The sequence below is a fragment of the Microtus pennsylvanicus genome, chromosome 1 (assembly GCF_037038515.1).
Source record: "Microtus pennsylvanicus isolate mMicPen1 chromosome 1, mMicPen1.hap1, whole genome shotgun sequence".
Classification (NCBI taxonomy): Eukaryota; Metazoa; Chordata; class Mammalia; order Rodentia; family Cricetidae; genus Microtus; species Microtus pennsylvanicus.
Genome location: NC_134579.1, coordinates 180165957 through 180187053, shown reverse-complemented (window position 1 = coordinate 180187053; position 21097 = coordinate 180165957). Strand labels below are relative to the sequence as shown.

At 40.3% G+C, this 21097-nt stretch overlaps 1 protein-coding gene across 1 annotated transcript; it reads right to left on the bottom strand.

Annotated features, from left to right (window-relative positions):
- Positions 1-2380: 2380 nt before the first annotated feature.
- Smpdl3a (sphingomyelin phosphodiesterase acid like 3A) lies at positions 2381-20682 on the bottom strand. The gene is made up of 8 exons (XM_075946081.1): positions 20281-20682; positions 13748-13961; positions 12581-12725; positions 10626-10722; positions 7585-7754; positions 7068-7248; positions 5161-5285; positions 2381-2982 (listed from the first exon to the last, which is right to left on the bottom strand). Exons 1-8 carry the CDS (start codon positions 20381-20383, stop codon positions 2665-2667), a joined length of 1353 nt encoding a protein of 450 aa, XP_075802196.1. The 5' UTR covers positions 20384-20682; the 3' UTR covers positions 2381-2664.
- Between the last annotated feature and the right edge of the window lie 415 nt (positions 20683-21097).

The following is a 21097-nucleotide window of genomic DNA, read 5'->3' as shown; positions in this document are numbered from 1 at the left end:
CTAACACTGAAGCCATCTTGCAAGTACATGGACCTTGGATTGCCAATCTCTAGAGCTGTTAGAAATGAAATCTATTTTGTCTACAACCCAGACACCAAATCTGTGTATTTGTTATGTCTGTTGGGAAGACTAAAAGGCTACTCATTAAGCACTCTACTACATAATAGGGATACAGACTGAGTAAAATAGAGGCTTTTTCTCTTTAATTAGTGTGAGTGAAGGAAAAAGAGGAAAAGTGATATGATCAATACTACCAGCAAAGCTGAGTCAGAAGATAACACGGTAGCCTTGGGGAGGGCAGAGGAACACTGACTGAAATGCTTGGAAAGTCTTGACAACAGAGGCAATTTATAATGTTGAGTCTTTTGGAAAACAAGTTGGGAGAAAAAAAAGATATAGAATAGTTTTTAATTAAGACAGAAAAAATGAAAGAAGAGAATGTGGATAATTGCATTTATATATAAAAAGTAAAAAAAAAATCCATTAAAATTAGAACATGAACGGTACTGAGAGATGCAGGAAAACACTGAGGCAGAGAAAGGCTACAGAAATCAATCGGCTGTATCACATCTGGGTCTTGGAAGGAAGTCCCCAGAGCTACATGATAAATGTCAGGGATATCCATAGACATTTTCCTAAATCTCCGGTTGTTAAAAATAAGGAAATAAAACCTTCAAAGCATGATGCATTTTGTATAAATTTTCCAGAAACAAATACATGTTATAGAAAATTCCTTTCTGTTCATAAGAAAAGATGCCAAGTCACAGTTCATTTAATAAGGATAATTTTGTAAGCAGAATCAATTGGTCTGTCTGAGAAGGAAGTTATATCATGAATAAACGCAGTGTCTTTTCTTTCTTTTTTTATTTAGAATATTTGTAGTACAGTCTTTTCTCATTTTACATACATGTGCCTGTTCCCACTCCCTTCCGTCCTCCAGCCCCACCTATCCACTCCTCAGAAAGAGTCAACAAAGTCTGACACTTCACTTCAAGGCAAGACCAAGGCCCTCCCCACTATATCTAGGCTAAGCAAGGTGTCTCTCCAAAGAGAATATGTTCCAAGATGTCGGTTCAAGCACTAGGGATAAATCTTTGTCCCACTGCCAGTGACCCCACAGACTGCCCGAATCTCACAACTGTCCCCCACATTCAATAGGCCTAGTTTGGTCCTATACAGGTTCCTGGCTATCAGTCCAGATTCAGTGAGCTCTCACTAGCTCAGGTCAGCTATTTCTCTGGGTATCCCCATCGTGGTCTTAACCCCTTTGCTCATATTATTGCTCCTCCCTCTCTTTGACTGGTCTCTGGAAGCTACCCCAGTGCTTCACTGTAGATCTCTGCATCTGCTTCCATCAGTTGTTGTGTGAAGGTTCTATGATGATAATTATGGTAGTCACCAATCTGATTACAAGAAAAGGTCAGTTTAGGCATCCTCTCCTATGCTGTTTAGAGTTTTAGCTGGGGTTACTCTTGTGGACTCCTTGGAATTTACCTAGGGCCATGTTTCTCACTAGCCCTTTGATTGCTCCCTCAATCACTATATCTCTTTCCTTGCTCTCCCTGTCCGTCCTTCCCCTTTCTTGAGTATTCCATTCCTCATGTTCTCCTCCTCCCACCCCTTCTCCCTTCCCTTCTCACTCGGAGAACATGAGGTCGTTGTCATCATAACTTTGTTTATCGGATGAAATTGGCAATTCTCACCATTAGGAAGCCTTAGATCTTATTTTGAAAAGAGGTACAGAGTGAGCTGCGCCCTCCACACTGGAGCCCACTGAACTTCCAGCTTTATGCTTTTGACAAAATACACATTAGTAAAATGAGTCATCAAAAGAATATGTGAGAATTTTCAAGTGACAGTGGATTATTTGGGATATGAAATCATGGTGAACCATCTGTAATGAATTTGCATTAAGTACAACCTACGAGATTCTCATTCTTATAGATCAATAATACTAGAATGCAGAAGGAAGAAAGCTGGGCAGGGCATGCCTACGACACTCCAGAGACTCAGAGATGGCCCTAAGGAGACCTTGGTGCTTTCGCAAGAGTAGACAGGATACACAAACAATATTAGTCTCCATTTACACATTTGATGACAACCATTTGAAGTACAGTTTACACATGAGGCTTTATCAAGAGGGAATGAAAAGACTGAAAATTATTACATTAATAGAACAGGAGGCATTAAAAGAACCACCAGGCATGGTAGCTTATGACTATAACCCCAACCCTTGGAAGGCTGAGGCAAGGGGATCACTGGTGAATTCCAGGCCAGGCTAAACTAGAGAGTGAGTTCCTATGCAGCCTGAACCATATATAACATGAGACCCTGTCTCAAATACCAAAACTAAAAAGAAAACAAAACTCCATAACACCCATAGAGAAGTAACCTGCTTTATTACATAGATGACAGCTTTTACAAGGGCATAACTTAGGTATCAGTGTACAAAATTGGAAGACAAGGTATTCATGTCCAGATATCACTATCTTATGAAAAATGTATATGTATTCAATGTATAAAAGTTTTGAATGTTACTGATGTCAGGATCTGAGACTCACAAATAAAGCACAGAGAGTGACTCTTCTGACTTGAGTCAGTAATTCCCAAAGTGATCACTGAAGCACCGTGACATGATTTTTTCCTATGAAATGACTGAAAATATTAGTGGCTGTGCTTCATAAAATGTTGTTTAAGACAATCATTATAGGAAACACTATCAAGATTCATAATTGCACAAATCTGTAGGGTCTTGCATTTTTTATCACAAGTCACACTGCTGTCAAAACTCACAAAGAAGTAATGGTAGTATTTCAGGAACTGTTTGCTGTCTATGGTAGCAAACTGTTTAGCCAATCCATGTAAGTTCCTCGGCTGTAAATCTGCAATGCCGTAGGCCTGAGTCAGTGTGTACTCCAAGGTCCAGTTGGATTCTCCTTTTAGGTTTGCTTCTGTTAAGTTCAAATAATACTGCAACATGTCCTATATTAAAGACAGTAACAACCCCAGATCAGAGAGGTTTAAATATACAGCCCAAATACATTTCTATAAGACCTTCACTTCAGTTTGGCAATGGTGATGCATGCCTTTAATCCCAGCACTTGGGAGGCAGAAGCAGGTGGATCTCTGTACGTTCAAGGTCAGCCTGGTCTACACGAGTAGAAATACTGTTTAAACAAACAAACAAACAAAGACCCACATACATGCACACAAAAGATTGCAATACCAAAATCTTCTATCACTTTTTAAAAAAATTTAAAATACTGAAAAAAAATATAATAGTACATCATCCGGATATATAGTGAGATGTACAAAATAAAGAAACTTAAATTCTCAGTGCTTAGAGATGACCACTTACAGTTTGTAGGCAGAATGAACTCCAATTTCTTCCTCTGGCCTTTTATTAATTGTGCTACAGCAGCTGGTAGAAATCAAGTGTGTGCTGGAGGCAGCTGAGCCAGTCCCTGAACCCTGCCTGAGGGTCTCACATAGGCTGAGATGTCAGTTTGATGATATGGGATTCCCCTCTGTGTGCTGTGATTACCATTAATGAATAAATAAACTGCCTTTGTCTGTTAATAGGGCAGAACTTAGGTAGGCAGGGAAAACTGGATTGAATTCTGAGAAAAAGAAGGCAGAGTCAGGGAGAAGCCATGGAGCCACCACCAGAGATGAATGCCGGAACTTTAGCTGGTAAGCCACTGCCACATAGTGATACACAGATTAATGGAGATGGGTTAAATTAAGATGTAAGAGTTAGCCAATAAGAAACTAGAACTAATGGGTTAAGCAGTGATTTAATTAATACAGTTCCCGAGTGATTATTTTGGGGGTCTGGGTGGCCAGAAAATGAACAATTGGCCAAGCGGCCTGCTCCTACAGTTCGAAATTGTGATGTGTCCATTTTTCTGGGATGAATGGTGTACATCACTATCACAAAGAGAGATGGTCAGCCTTCTTACATCAAACTGTTCTAAAGTACAGAGCCACAAACGTGAGCCAGAGAATTTTTGCGACAAAAATAAATGGTCAATTTGAGTTTTTCTTTTACAAACTTAACTTTCACAAACCTTTACTGAGCACTGAATATGAGCTAAGCATTATTCTAAATGCCTTTATAGATTTCGTTTCATGGAACCATCTTAGGAACTCATGAGTTATGTGCACGTGGCACACATAGGTATGTGCAGTATACATATATGCATTTTGTGCATGTATAGGTCCCAGTGCTGTGGGGGCCACAAGGCAACAATGAATTGCTCAACTGCTCTCCATCTGACACAGGGTCTCTTCTGAGACAGGGTCTGTTCACTGAACCTGGGGATCTCTTTATCAGCTGGAATGGACGGTGACAAACTTCAGGGACTCTCCTGTCTCCACACCACTGCACCGGGGATCCTGACGTGCAGAGCCATGCCTGGCATATTATGTGACTACTGGGTTTCTGAACTTAGGTCGTTATGGCTACCCAGTGAGCACTTTATCCATGGAGCCATCTCCTCAGCCCACACAGTCATACCTCAACCCCCATTTTAAAGAGCAACAAATTAGAACACAGAAGAACTTGGTAACAGCGGAAGACAGAACCAAAATCTGGGGCTTATACTTTTCCAAATAGTTGGGGCTGTAAGAAGAATAATTAATGTTTATTTTTAGGGATGACGATAATATATATCAACATGTACAAATAAGACTACATCCAGTGAAAATTTTTAAAAAGTGACAAGATTAGGGTTTCGGATGTAGCTCAGTTATGAAAGCGCCTACCTGCCTCATATATACAAGGTCCTGAGCTCAGTACCCAGCACCCCATAAACCCGGGTAGGGGAGCACACACCTGGGATCCAAGCTCTTGGGAGACAGAGGCAAGAGGATCAGAAGTCTTAAAAATACAGCACATTTTAGGCCACCTTGCACTACATAAAATCTAATCTTAAAACAAACATATAAAAAAGGTCAGGAAACCCTTAAAGAGATAGTAACCTCCCACAAGCTAACCTTACCTACCCACCCATAGAGATGACAGAACATCTTTAAGTAAGTACACCATGAGATAGCAACATCAAGGGCTTTCTGAGAAACATTCTACTAAAGGAATGAAAACTTCAGTGACCTATATAAATATATACATGTGGGGTCAACTGAACTGCTCCAACTTACCAGCAATGTATAATCACCAGGTTTGTACTGAAAGAGTCGGACACCAGGATTGTTTGTCTCTTTTTGTAAAACTCCTTTCACTGGAGTAACAGCAGGTGCCACAAATGCCGAATTTATTGGATTTCCTGGACCAAAAACAAACCGGGTATATATTATAACATTTTAATTTAACCGCAAAAATATGCATAGCTTAGGCTAAGAGAACAATAGACAAATATTATATGATCATTGATTGATCCTCTAATTGTAATTGCCTCAAAACAATTAGCATTCCTTTTGAGGAAATAAAGATATTTAGTACCAAAACCAAAGAGCTATTACTGATTTTGTTAAGCAAATTAATGTTATTATGGTTATATATATATATATATATAGTATATTTTTTGACAATGAATATATAATTATACAGATCTATAACTGACTTTATGTTTGAAAGTCACTTTTAAACACTTCAGACAAGTATATGGCAGATAGATGAGAGATGAAAGACAGGTTATAGATGAGATAGGTAAGTGATGATAGATAGATAGATAGATAGATAGATAGATAGATAGATAGATAGATAGATGATAGATAGATAGATAGAAGATAAATTAGATATAGATGATTGATACAGTCATAGATGACAGATAGATGATAGATTTTAGATAGATAATTGCCCGATTGATAGATAAATAGATGATAGTGATGACAAAGATAGTAGAGGATAAATAAATACAGCAAGATCTTGATACATATTAAATACAAATGATGAGTAAACAGGGATTTGCTGATCATATTTTTAACCTTTATATATGTTTGAAAAATTTTCACAAAAAACAAGTCTACCACAACTTACACATTTAAACAACAACAGCAACCACAACAAAACAATCTGGTTTTTATTACCATGCCTAAAGCAAAGTTTCAATAATTATATAATAATCTGATTGACACAAGCTAGCATTTCAGAGACAGAAGCAGGTAGACATGAGTTTGAGGCTATCCTAATTTCCATAGTGAGTTCCAGGCCCACCAGAGCTACACAGTGAGACTCTGTTAAAAAAAATCAAAATATTAAAATATTTTATACATATCTACTATAAGAACCACAAACCAGATTTATGTTTGGGCATAGAGGCATATGCCTTTAATCCAGCACTCGGGTAAGTAGAGGCAGGTAGATCCTTGTGAGTTCAAAACCAGTGTACATAGTGAGTTCCAGGTCAGGCAGAGTGCCATAATGAATCTTTCTCTCTCTCAAAAAAAAAGTTGTATTACGATCTAAAAAGATCAAACTTCAAAGTATTCATTGATATAAGATAATTTATTTCTAGATGAGAGATAAACATTTCAAAAATATTGTCAAAATATTGAAGAAAATTCAACTTGTTTTCTTCTTATCTAAATAAATCAAACTCTTATTGTTTCTTCTTATAACTTCTCCTAGTGTTCCTTTCTTTATTGTGAGTAACTGACAAGAGCAATTAAGAATGGGCTGAATATTTTAAGGCATTCTGTGAATTGTGTTCTGTTTTTCAAATCTTGGAAAAAAATAAACAAAGTCTTACAAAGAGAAATTTGAACCTAGCAGGTAACTAACAAACAGTATTAGTTCTGCAAATTCAAGAGTCTAACAGAAACTTAAGAGTGAGCTAAGGTTTCAGAGGTTCTGTGCGTATAACAAACAAGCAATACTGGCCCTACCCAGCTGACCAGAGCCAGAGCTTGTGGTGCAGAAATCTAGTCACGTGTCTAATCCTATTAGTTCGGCACTCGGCCTATACCCATTCAAGATAAATAAGAAATGGCAAGGGACTTCGCTTTCAGACAAATCTTTAAATGCCCTAATCAGTGAGCACACTGGTCAGGCACAGCTGTGCTCCAGGAAGGTGGACTGGGACCTGCATGCAGGTCACATTCATTACCGTTTTTATCGGAGAGAACCATAAGGCTGTCTCTGTGGGTGTGGCCGTAGAACTGCCCCGCGATGACAGAGCTGTATTTTCTGAAAATCTCCACAAGTTTCTCGTTATAGTACTGCCTCACTGCTGGGGTAGCCGTTGCATAAGGAAGATAGCCCACTGGAACGTGCGCTATGATGTACACCTGGAAAAGGACATACGAGGGGGCACGTGACTGCTTGTCTGAGCATTTTCTCATTACTAAATAAATGGCAGCTGGATACTCATGACTGAACATAGAGTAACTAAATTTTAGAAAGCAAATGCACTTTCATGTTTCTTGGAAGAAAGGAAAGAGCTGTAATTACGCAATGATGCATTATGGCATGTGTCTCGTTTATACTGTATGGATGATATAAGAATATTGATCTCAGACAACTGAATTCTTAATACTTATATTAATTCCTGATTCTGACCCAAGCTCAAGAAACAAATTTAGCCTTCGGTTAGTCCACTGCTAATTCTAGTCTATAGGATCTACCTTCTCCTTATTTTGCAGAGAGCTGTTGAGGGTATTTTCCAGCCATTCAAACTGATTTGCTGGGTCTGTCTTGTTCAGTGTCATGACATTTGGGCCATAGTAGAGGTTTGTGTTTAGGCTAATGATCCTCAAATCTGGATTGCTGGTAACTTTCTGTGAGTAAAAGCCACCTGTAAAAACAAATGCAAAATACACGTTAGGAACACGAACACACAAACATGAAAATACTGGGAAAGTGAAGTCTTAAGGTCAACAATGTAGACTGGCATCCTCACTGGGTAAGAATCTAAGTTAGCAGTAACTGAAAAGGTACCATCTGTCAGGTCCAATGTGGAAGATTGGAAGGAAAGAGTAGTTGCATCCAAAAAGAATGTTTGGGCAGTGAAATGAAAATGAATTTTTAAAAAATCGTAATTTATATTACAGTAAACCACAACTGCTCAAAATGCAAGAGTTGTGGAATTACGTCCCAACTGTCACATCTATAATACAGCTCCTGAACCTGAATTTCAGGGATCACTGCAGAAGACCGGGAAAAAAGATTGTAAGAGCCAGAGGATCGGGGAGATTACATGTCCTAGAAATGTCAGAGAAGCTGCAAGTGAAATCTCACCAATATGGTTGCCTAAATATGATTTGAACAAGGACACCACCAGTAGACATGCTAACATGGAAGGAGGAAAGATCACAGGCCTCACAGGCATCAGCCGTAGATAAAGAATTACAGAAAACTAAGGAATAATGAAAATGGGAGAAATAGTTTTCCCCGGGCAAGAGCACACCAATTGGTTATCCAATACCAAATGCTCAGCCCTAGAAATACACATACAAGTAACATTATACAGACTGAGCAGATTTTGTTTACGTAGTTAGAAAGCTATAGCTCCATCTATCTATCCACTCACCCACCCACCAATCTGTCTCTATCTATCTATCTATCTATCTATCTATCTATCTATCATCTATCTATCTATCTATCTATCTATCTATCTATCTATCTATCATCTATCCACATAAGTAACAACAAAGAAAATCCATGAATTTAAAAAGCAAGAGGGGAGAGAAAGATGCGAGAATTGGAAGGAGGAAAGGGAGAGAAGAAATTGTGCAACTATATTTTAATCTCAAAAAATAAAAAAATAACAACTTATGCACTAGCTTCTAGTTTTAAATAATAGAACTTAAGAGGTACTATGAGACATAAAATCTAAAGAATGAAAATGCACAGGACCCTGCTAGGCACTGCCAGAAAGAGAACACATCAGACCCCACATGCCTCACCCTTGAACCAGTGGAGACAATAGCAGAGAATCTTTTGGAGCATTAGGAGTGAGCCCCTCCATTCTGGTATCTGATTTCTTTGTCTTGTGCCCACTCACCAAACATCTATTTCCTTAGCTTTCAATCATGACTAATCACACAGTCTCTTTAACTTCCATTTTCATACCTATAGTCACAACATATTATGAATTTTCCCACAGTTTAGTAGTGTGTGTGTTTGTGTGTGTATGTGTGTGTGTGTGTGTGTGCACGCGTGTTTGTGTGTTGTATGGAGAGGCTGGAGGCCAACCTCTCTAGTATCATTCCTCAGATGCTATATATCTTGCTTATTGAGATAGGCCTCATTGGCCTGGCCCTCATTGACTTGGACCTCACCAGACTAGGCTAAAGAAACTCAGAGCCCCAGAGATCCACCTGTATTCACCTCCCAAAAAAATTAAAAGAATTGAACTTTGCATAGTTACAACATATAGTAAGTAGCAAGGGATAAACATTCTGCTATAGTTCAGATTTGAAATGTTCCCCAAGTTTATGTGTTGAAGGTTTGATCCCTGATGAAGGTCTTATAGAGAGGCTACTAAATCACCAGGGGGCATGAGAATCACCCCACTAATAAACTAAATAGGATGTTGGAGGTAGGGTCCAGTCAGCTACAGGCAGCAGAACAGAGGAGGAAGGTCTTCAGGGAATGTCTTTTGTCTGTTCACAGAGATTCCTGTGTTCTCTCTCACTCTCTTTATCCCTCCTTCCTTCCCTCCCCCTCTCTTTTTTCCATCCTTCCTCCTTCCCTCTCTAGCTCTCTCTTACCTCCCTACCTCATTTGCTGAGAGCCATGAAGTAAGAACCTGTTCTCCACCATACCCATCTACTATGCTCTCTTAGCTTCATCAGGGGCCTGAAGCCTTGGGGCTAGAATACCATGAGCCAGTGGACCTTTGAAAGCAGGAATTCAAATGAATCTTCTTCCCTCAAGATGTTTTCCCTCGGGTATTTTTCAACAGGGCTATTATGCTTACTAAATGCACATTACCATTTCAAAAGAGGAATGGGAGAATAAGAAGGAAGGCTCAGAGAAAAGCAGGATGACATCCATAGGGACAAACATTAAATCTTAACTCTATGGCTGTCATAGAAGCTTGCATGGCAGTGGGTTATCAGCTTCAATGGGGCAGCCCTATGGCCTTCCTGGCTGCATGGGCTGGCTCTGCTTGTAATTATATCTTCCCTTGGAGGATGTTCCACATCCCTGCATCTTTAACTTCTGTGATCTCCAAGCACCTTCACTCTACATCTTCACACATGATCAAATCATGCGCTGCCCAAGGGAGGAGAAGGAGAGACTACACCCAGGAGAGCTCACCGTGCACTCTTCCTGCTACTTGCTATACACCTCAGAGCCCATCTGGAAACCTCAGGCTACCAGCTGTTCCCTCATAACCTTGTGCTTTTGAGGTAAAAGTATCTACTCTTTTTTCTCAATCCATTTTCCAATTAAAAACATAGATATTTATTTATATTCACATTCAAAATACAGCTTTTTCTTCATGTGGAACGTCTTGGTTAAGGATGGGACAGGAAGGAAAAAAGGTCCTTCATAAGGTAAACAGGTTCACATGTGTTTCTAAGGCCACATTGCTGTTTATTGTCTTTAGTATAATGTCGGCACAAAGACTATCTAGAATCGGAAGGCCTAAAGAAAAGTTAAAGATTTAAGTCTAAACAAGTAATAAAAAAAGGAAGCCAAATAGTGTTTCACTAACCTTTCCTTAATGTGCTAACGGCGTCTTCATCCAGCCACGGTTTCCAGAGGTCGGCTACAGCACTGTAGACCTTGCTGGTGGCTATTGGCAGCTGGTCCTGGCCACAAAGAAGATAAGCCGCGATTGAAACTTTAAAGATCTTTGGACTAACTAAGGGGAGCATTTCTTGAGTGCTGACTATATTAGTTGTCTGTACACACTATGTTCTCAGTCTTTAAGGAATGCATATAACCTAGCTGAGAACAGGTAGGCAAAAGGTGACACACTAAGTGTAGGATGTGGCCAAGCGCTACCATAGAGTCATAGGAGAACAAAACAAGAACATCGTGCCAAGCAAGAAGCAAAGGTAGCTTTAGAGTAGGAATGGAGCGACAATTCCAAGTCGGCATTAAAGTAAAATAAATGGTCCAGACATAAACACAGCTCTACAGAGGTGTGTGCTATGTGTTGAGAGAAGCTCATGCTTAGGGCCTGGGCAGGGTTTAGATGGATGATGAGATAAAGAAGTACATTCCTGAGACAATGAAGGCAAGTTTGAGCCTGAACATGCAGGACTGGTGTAGCATGCTAGAGGATTAGAGAAAAGTTAATGACTTAAGATTTTAATGAAGTCATTTTGAATGCTATTACAAAGCTGCACAGTTCCTTCAAGATTCAGGCATGTAACTTGCACTAGCCTCTTTGTGGCAGGCTAAGTTACAACAACATATTGTGTTTTTTTTTTAAAAAAAACTTAAAACACATAAAAATTTAGTAGCTGAAAAGACAGCTCAGTAATTAAGAACATGTATTGCAGAGGGTTGAGTTTGGACCTCAGCGGTGTTGGGTGGCTTACTCTGCATGCAACACCAATCCCAAAGGATCTGATGTCTCTGGCTTATTGTAAGGAGAAAGTCACTTATTGGTTCCTCACCAGACAGCTAACTTAGACCAGAAATAATCACACAGAAACTGTATTAATTAAATCACTGATTGGCCCATTAGCTCTAGCTTCTTATTGGCTAACTCTTACATATTAATTTAACCCATTTATATTATTTGTGTCTCTCCACGTGGTTGTGGCTTACCGGCTAAAGTTTGGCTTACCAGCTAAAGTTCCAGCATCTGTCTCCAGTGGGGCTACATGGCTTCTCTCTGACTCTGCCTTCTTTCTCCCTGGATTCAGTTTAGTTTTTCCAGGCTACCTAAGTTCTGCCCTATCGACAGGCTAAGGCAATTTCTTTATTCACCAATGGTATTCACAACATACAGAGGGGAATCCCACATCATCTCTGTAGCTCTGGCTGTCCTAAAACTCGCTCTGTAAACCAGGCTGGCCTTGAACTCACAGAGATCCACTTGTGCTGGGATTAAAGGTGAGCACCACTACTGTCCTGCTTGATTTTTACACAGCTGTAACAGGAAACTGAACCATGAATGAGTATGCACAAGCACCTTAACAAAGGGCTTCTGTGTGTGCTTGGAGTCAGGTCACATCAAGCATTTTGTCTTTAATCATATCTGAATCCGATGAGTTGGATTGGAACAGGGACCTTTGGCTATTTTAACAGTTTTTCTAGTTGTGTCCTTAATCTACCTTAAATCAGAATGTGCTGATCTTTGTACGTCTCGTGTAAATGTAAATACTTGTCAATATTAACCTTGCTTGCTAAGTCTATCATAGAAATGGTAAATAAATAAGAAAACATACTGAAAGGACTGGGGAAATTTATGAAGTTTATAACAACAAAAAAGAATTAAAAATCCACAAACTATGAAATTTGCAACTAAAATATATTATTGGCATAAGATTTTATGAATTTTTTTAATCTTTTGAAAATGGCCAAAACCTTCCTTGATAGTTATCCCAGGAGTACTTCCTTGAGACCCATTCATATGCCCCACCTATGTCATCATTTTGACAGTAACAACAGGGAAATCATCTAAGCTCTTCTGGAAGCTGAGGTCAGTTTTACCTGTGGCCAGTAGTCATGATTTCCCAGAGCAGGAAACACCTGGAGGTTTGGAAAAAGGTTCTGTACTGTCATGGTCATGTTAGTGATCACCTTTATAACAGTGCCTGTAGAGAGTTCAGGTACGGGGACATGCGGCGGGCTATCCCTGAAAAGGACACAGAAACTTTGTAAAGACTTCCTAGACTTATGCATGGCAACTTGTTGTAGCTATCATTATAGATGTCTCCTTTAAAATAACAAGTTAAAATTAAAGACAAAGAATAGTCAATGGTTCAAAGGTGATGCCATACCCATAGTGCCAACTATTCGGCAGAAAAAGTAAGGGATGAATTGAGCCCAGTATTTCAAGATCAGCTTGAACACATAGCGAGACACAACCTCTAAAGGGGGTAGGAGAGTGAGGTGAGATAAATACTCTTCTTCTGCCAACAATTCTACAAAAAGGGGAAAGGGGAATACAGGAAATTCTAGCTTATTTTATTGGCTGCCTGAAGATTTATAAGAAACCCCACAGGATTAGTAAGGTGTAGACTAGAGGACAAAAAGAATAGATTCAAATCTCTATTTTACCAGCAAGTAACTATATACATATGGGCAAGCTGTTTAGAATCTCGGTGTCTTCATTTCCTTGCCTCTAACATGCAAATAATATGATCTATGGTCATACAGATTATTAAGTAGCAGAATAGAAATCAATTAAAACAGGACCCCATATAAAGTCAATACCTTACAAGGATTAGCAATACTTCATATTTCAGGAACTATACGACTCTCACCACAGTAGGATGTCTAAAATAGTTTTTATCACTAAGAATATTGATTATGTGGTCTAGTAATTTTTATATAACACACTTTATTAATTCTGAGAGTCTCACATATGCATACAATTTACTTTGGTCACAGTCACTCCCCATCCCCACTAACACATCCTAGATCAACACCCACCTTCCACTCCTTCCCCACTTCATGTCCCTCTTTTTGTTTTTTAACTCTCTGAGTTCAGTTTGCACTGGCTATACACTCATAAGCGTGTGACCATCCACTGGAGCATAAGACCTAGCACATTTTAACACAAGCAATTCTTTTGAATGTAGCACACTAATGAAGATTACCATATCCTGTAGGACAATACTGCATAATTCAGAGTTTATATATGTATGTACTTACCCTGTCCATATCATGAAAGATGCTTCTTGTCCTGAATTCTTAATAAAATCAAATGCTGACAAAATGAGTTGATATGGAGAGTCACACAGGACATCTCCAAAAGGGCCGGGATTGGAGGCATTTGCACCTTTAGAGGAAGCACACACCTTGGTGTGGTCATCTGTAATGTGGTAAGTAGGATCCAGATGCAAGTCAGTCACATGCCAAAACTGCCCTGTTGGTTAGAAAGGAAATACTGATAAATGTGTGCTTACAATATGATTGAGGCATCTGCTCCCCTCGCCACTGAAGGAAGCTGTCACAACTTCAGTCTTCTTACACCATGAAGTTAAGTGCAACTCTCTCCTATGAGACGAAGAAGCGTCAAATAACAGAGGAACATACAACTTACCTGGGTGAACCAATGAGCTCAGAGTTAGCATGACTACTCAATAAAGACTCTAGTGCACAACAAAATGTTTGGTGCCAACTTTCTGAGGGGCCAGTGAGCTCATCTCATACTTTTTCAATAGCGTGTCTTCTTGCAGAATTTGAGATTTGGGGAATTATTTGCTTTCCTCTTATAGTAAAACAATGACTTAAAACATTATTGACTGTACTAGTAGATAGAGTGAAGAATCAGGAAATATTTACCTCAGTTAATTTTTATCTTTCTTTTTTTTTTTCTTTTCTTTTTTTTTTTTTTTGGTTTTTCGAGACAGGGTTTAACTGCAGTTTTGGAGTCTGTCCTGGAACTAGCTCTTGTAAACCAGGCTGGCCTCAAACTCACAAAGATCACCTGCCTCTACCTCCTGAGTGTTGGGATTAAAGGCGTGTGTCACCACTGCCTGGCTCCAATTCAGTTAATTTTTACATAATTTCTTTCAGCATTAAAGGAAAAACAAAGACATAAATCTTTAATAGTAGCCATGTGACAAAGATCCAGTTTCTCAGATATTCTTTAAAGCTAACTAATTAGAAAAGCAACCATCATAGAGTTGTATGTTAATATTGTGGGAAGCAAATCTTCTTATTAAGCTCAGGGAAAAGCCAAATATTTATTTGACAGCAATCCTACTTGGAAATCATATTTGCTGCAGTCCATGGAAATCATGCAGTGAGATTTCAACTGGTAAAGCAGAGGGCTGACCCACCAGAATGAATGTGTTCTGATGGAGATAAACCCAGTTTGCAAGTATATCGGTTTATTATTACAGTAGATCTCTTGTGAAGCCATAAGCACTCTCCCTTGGTCCCAAATTCAGCAAAGTATGGATTATTGGGCAGAATTCTTTCCTATGTACTGGCATATTGGGTCAACCACACACATACTCTAGGACCTCCAGTAAGAAATTTAGTCACGCAGTCAATAACCTTGGACCCCACAGTCTAATCTTTGCTTTGTTCCCTGAGATACTTTAGAAGGCACCTCCCGCTGATTATATTCCATTTGGCAGGACATGCAGTCAGGAAAGGAGTCTTTCATATAGATCACATTTGGAGCCTTCAAAGATAAAGAGGAGTCTGAGCTCAGAGAATTGCCTTTGTTTTGTGTGTGTCTATAAATTGGAAACTTCACAGAACAGAGAGACCATCAGGAGAAGAATAAAGGAACTGATGCAGAAAAGTACGCAGTGGGGAGTTAATTTTGCCCTCAGATCTAAGTCCCATGCTTGCTCTAAGTCTTCTTCTGAGCCTTGGAAGGGACACTGAGGCTGGCAGTCAGAGGTCCCTGATACATATTAAGCAATATTACTTTATTGAAAGAATTATTAGAACAATCATAGTATCTTTCACTATGGATCTGTGTTATATGTCAGATGTGATTTATATGACAGATGTGGTATTACAAATTTTGTGTATGTTGTATCATGTCATTCTCAAAAGGACTTTATGACATTGACTTACCATTTTGAGTTTATAGTAGAGATACTAATGGTGAGTGTGGTATGAATGACAAATATCCCCTACAGGGTCAGGCATTTGAAAATTTAGTCCCCAGCTGCTGTTAAGGGACCTTGAGGAGGTGTAGCCTTGGTGGAGGAAGTACAGTGGGAACTTCAAGTTCATAGCCTCACTCTGCCTTTGCTTCCCAGTTGTGGTTGAAAATGTGATCATTGGGTTTCCTGATCCAGCTCCCTGTGCTATGCCTTCATGCTGGAACTATAAACCCCAACAAACTCTTCCTGTTAGAAGCTGTCTTCAGAGTGGCATTTTATCACAGCACCAAAAGCTAATACACCGACTCAAGTGGAAAATTCAGTAAGTATACACACGTATATGACCCCTCACGTAAAGGAGCCTATATGATGAAGAACCCTTAGGTTTTCTTACATATAATCAACCACTGTTCTGCTTCCTCACATAAAAGTAACACTGAGATTTCTCCAGCTTTTCTAGTAATGATGTTTTTTACTTTTCTGACAGTATAGGACCCTTTAGGGAAACAGAACTAAATTTTGGAATGACAGAAGAGAAAACACTTTCCTTATTTTGTTTTAATTCCCATACAAATTTAGTGAGTATATTCTTTGCACCTTTTTCCCGCTTGTTCTCCTTAATTGTTCTTCAAAATAGCCTTCCAACTATGCTAGGCAAACATACTTAAAAGAGTTTTGAACTCATTCTGATTCCAAGTTACATCTGAAATGCATCGGAAAGGACATAGCAAAGCAAGGAGAATAACTGCAAACTTTTTAAGCTGTGCAAAATTGATAAAAAAAAAAAACAATAGGAAAAGCGAAGTGCAAACAGTTACGATGGTGCTTTGACTGTTGATCTGGGGCGTGCCTATGAGGAACTCTTGAGACTTGATGTAGAAAGACCCAGCCCACAATGGAGGGCAAGAGGCCCAAGGCAGGCAGTCCTGGATTGTGGAAGTGTGAAGAGAACTGGGCACAAGTAAGCATGCATCATTTCTTCTCTGTCAACTCCTGACGGTGGATGTGAACAACTGCCTTACATTTCTGTTCTGACTGCCCAACAACAATGGGGTAACCATTTGAGTATAGCCACAGACATGAAATTAAGACAGCAGTGGACTTGCTAAGTAGCAATGACAAGTTATTGTTTTGGTGGTCAGTTCTTGCCAAAGTCCTCATAATTGTATAGCAAGGGTTTATATGTAAGAAAAAGAAGGCATGAACTCCAGATGAAAGTTGAAATGAAACATTATCCATCATCAATTACTCAGTACCTAAGTCAGTATTTTAAAACAGGAATCGAACATAATTTCTTTCTTTCCACAAAGCAGAAAATGCCCAAAACTTTATCTTGAGTTCAGATATACTCTATCCCAGCACACAAAACAAAGGAGACAAATGGATTGGAATTATCACGTGGGCTGCCCTTCTATCTCATTTCTGTGTACACCTGTGTTTAGATTATTTGTATAAAGTAAATATGCAGTAATTACACATAAAACAGAATAGTGTTTGACAGCAGAGACAGACAGCCTGACTTCCATTATAAACTCTACCACCCAGAGATTCAATCTCTGTGATCTTGGCCTGTTTCATTTGTCAGATGGGAATGTAATGTTGTCCTCTAAGATAACAGGTAATTTAGCACTAGCAGAAAGCAAGTCCTTAAAAAGCACATGACACCGAGCAAACCACATGTTAGCTTTGCTATCATTATTTTATAAAGCCTGCCATATGAAATTTAATTTCCTCATTTGCTTGTAACCATTCAAGTTCAAGTCCTTAGGACATGTTTAGTACTTTACTGTAGGCTTTTCTCCATTATTGCTATAGCAGACAGGGAACTGGAGTGCACGGGATTAAACCGAAGTGGAATATCAAAAAGAACAGGCCTGAGACACTGATTCGGGAATCTCCCCTCAGAACACATGTGGTTTATAACCATTGTACATGGCCTCCCATATCCTTAGTCAAATGGGCTGCCTGACAAGGAAGTAGATAATGCTGTTTATATGTAAAACACAGTGAGGATTAAAGTGAATGAGATCACAAACAGATTAAATTTTCATAATCCAAAACTTGAAATGGACTAGGGCACATCCCTCTGACAGAATCCAGTACCTGGTTCACAGAGTTCCAAGAATGGGAATTTGTCTGACAGGTTGGGCCCTTAACGAAGAGGCTTTAATTTATAACTAATGACATTTAGGCAAAGGCAAATTTCAGGATTCCCTCCCTATCATGTGAGTAGTCAATGAGGGCTGGGCTAGAGCCAGTTTCTCCAGATGTCAAGGTCCTGTTTCTGCCATATCACACTACTGGGCAGACAAATGTGGGGGCAATAGTTTCACTGAAGGATGGCTATAAGCGTGTCAGAACCTCTGGAGGCTTTACATCCTAGCTTTCATGAAATTGTACATAAATTGTGTGTGTGTGTGTGTGTGTGTGTGTGTGTGTGTGTGTGTGTGTGTGTTTCCACCAATCTGGTCTGTGATACATTCAGTAACACACTGGAGTCAAATTTTTTTAGCACACACTCCAAAGTTCTTTACCAAAATTGCCCACCCATTCTCCAGTTAATTTTTTCAAAGATTTCTCAAAATATATGTGTTCCATATATCTGGATAGAGAAATGCTTGAAATTTTTCTAGACAGATGCTCAAAATTTTCAAAAAAAAGGGCTGGAGAGATGGTTCAGTGGTTAAGAGCATTGCCTGCTCTTCCAAAGGTCCTGAGTTCAATTCCCAACAACCACATGGTGGCTCACAACCATCTGTAATGAGGTCTGGTGCCCGCTTCTGACCTGCAGGCATACATGTAGAAATTGTATACATAATAAATAAATAAATATTAAAAAAATTTTTCAAAAAAAATTAAGTCAAAGAAAGTTTAATAATTTTTCCTAATAAACCCAATGAACCACAACTGTATGGACAACTGTATGTAGTTGTTTAAACAGATGTTGGTTAATCTGTTTATCATGTCAGTTGCTGTGGGCTAAATATACCAAAAGGTGGCAGTCTATTAAATCTTAAAGAAAAAAGATGTCAAGCAACATTAGGGTGGTTGTCTGTCCTCTAGCAACCTCAACTTGGCATGGGAGAAAACTGGGACTGGGAGTTTAAACACAGTTAGGAAACAAGCAGAAGCCGGGCTGGGTTGAAGTTGTGGGTGAATGCAAGGGAGAAAAAGGGGATATCATCGACTAAAATGATCCATACGTTGTGAAACCACTGAGTCAACCCATCTGGACTTTACAGTTAGCCTCTCTCCCTTCCCAGGCAATGGGAGGTGATTCAACCCTGTCACCTCTCCTACCAAAACAGGAAGCTAAATCAAGCAGATTCACATGACACACACACACCCCCCACAGCAAGTTTGCACGAAGACTTTCAACAATTAACTCATTAAAGCTAAAAAAGGATTTTGCCTGTGGTGTAACCTGAGACTTTTTTTAGGTCAAAATCCTGAACAGTCACAAATTTAAATAGCAAATTCCAGGTGCTGAGGTAGCTGTCTTACATACACAATTCCAGCAGAATATAAAAAATAAAAATAAACACAAGGCAACAGTACGCATATATCTACATTTGGGGGTGGGGTGTTCTGTTATGATTGTTATTTGCCAGAGTTGGCAAACTAGATATGCAATTGTGGCTTGTAAAATTTTGGCAATAAGTCACGCGCACTTCATGTTCAGGCAAAGAGACTGGATCCACCCCAGAATATCCCTCAAGTTTTGTGCAGATAGAACAGCAGCTTAGAGAGACGAAAGAAAGAAGGAGAATTTCAGTTCTCCAGGACAGCTGTCTCCTCAAATCAAAACAGAACCCCCGCTCTTAGCAACATCAAAATAAGAGATGGGAGGGGGCTTTAGTTTTTGAAACCCAGAAGGCATCCTACAGTCTTACTAAACAATCAATCGGTCTGAAGAGGGATCCCCAAGGGAGAATCAGAAGTTTTTAACTGGCCCCATTCCCACAAGTCTGGATTCAGTAATTTTGGAGTGAGGCTGAAATTAGTAGCATTTTACCAAGTTTGGGAGCTGTTGTTTTCTGCTGCTTCTGCTGTGGACTAGGGGATAGAGGCGGGCAGGGGGCGGGGCAGGCACCGGGTTAAATGTCAAAGAACTGAACTGTTCACCACTCAAAAACCTAAGTGCACCAAGGGATAAAGGAGGGCTCACGAGTTTTATTTATGAAAGGACGAGAATCCCGGAGACCCGGAGAAGCAGAAAAAGCCTCTGACTTCACTGAGAACAGGCAGAGGAACGCTTTGTTTAGGACCTAAATGTGGAAATTTTGTCTGTCCCCCTCTGCTCTGGGCACACTGGATGACTTAGGGAGCACCCACAGCAAGTCTTAGCTGCCTTTTCCTTGGGACAGCAGCTTTGGCTGTCCTCCTCCAGGAGCAAAACAACTCAGACCCAGGATGTAAACAAACGCCCAGCAGACTGTTCGATATGCTCGCCCACGGGGCTCCCCCAAGATGACCCGGTCCCAGCGACCTTGCTGTCTGGCCTTGGACCACATAGTAGCCAGCGTGGCCGCGTCCTATGCCCAGCCACCCACGCACCGTCGGCGACTTGGCCGGTCCCTTCCACAGTCCCGTGTACAATCGCGATCCACTCACCCACAGCTGGAGCGGGACCGGAGGGCGCCAGGGGCACCCCGAGACCCGGGTCGCAGAGCCAGGCAGCCAGCAGGCAGCAGAGGAAGGTGGCCAGCAATGCCATGGCGAGCAGCGGCCACTGCCCCGGGAGGCTAGGCTAGGGCTAAGGCGCCGCTGGGACCCACAGGCCCCGGGGGTGGGGAGGAAGCCAGAGTCGCTCCGGGTGTAGACGCCCAGATCACGTGCAAGGACAGATTTCCCCTGAGCAGGAGTTCTCCTGACCTTCTGGACTCTAATTTTATTTTAATATGCCTTCTTATTTCCTAGGTCCCTGGGAAGGAATGTTCCTGTGCCAGCCCTATGCAAATTATCTTCCCTGAACGTCAGAAACATCTACCTGACAGAGCCACTTAGGGCAGGTGCAAGAAGGGGGCGGGGAAAACCCTGAAGTGTGCTTAAGACATTTGAGTTGCAGAGTAGATCTGGATTTCCTCAGTATCTTCCCCAGCAAGAGAGTCGGGACTGAAATGAAAATTCCCAGGCCTTTGGCCGGCTCTGCTGAATCAACAACACTCCAGGAATGGAATCCAGCAGTGTGTTGGCTTCACTGGCCTCCAAGGTGATGGGGCAGGTGGAGTTTGCAAACCACGTCCCAATTCACCAGGCCAAACGTTTTCCCCCACAGCATGCCCTTATGCAATATACCTGGTAAATACACAGAGACTGTTGGTTTTACACTCCAAAGGAAGTTTTGTAAACTATTTTGGCAAACAAGCCAGAATGCCCACACTGTGTTTAACATGTATTCTGTGTTCCTTCTCTTGGCGTTTATGAGAAC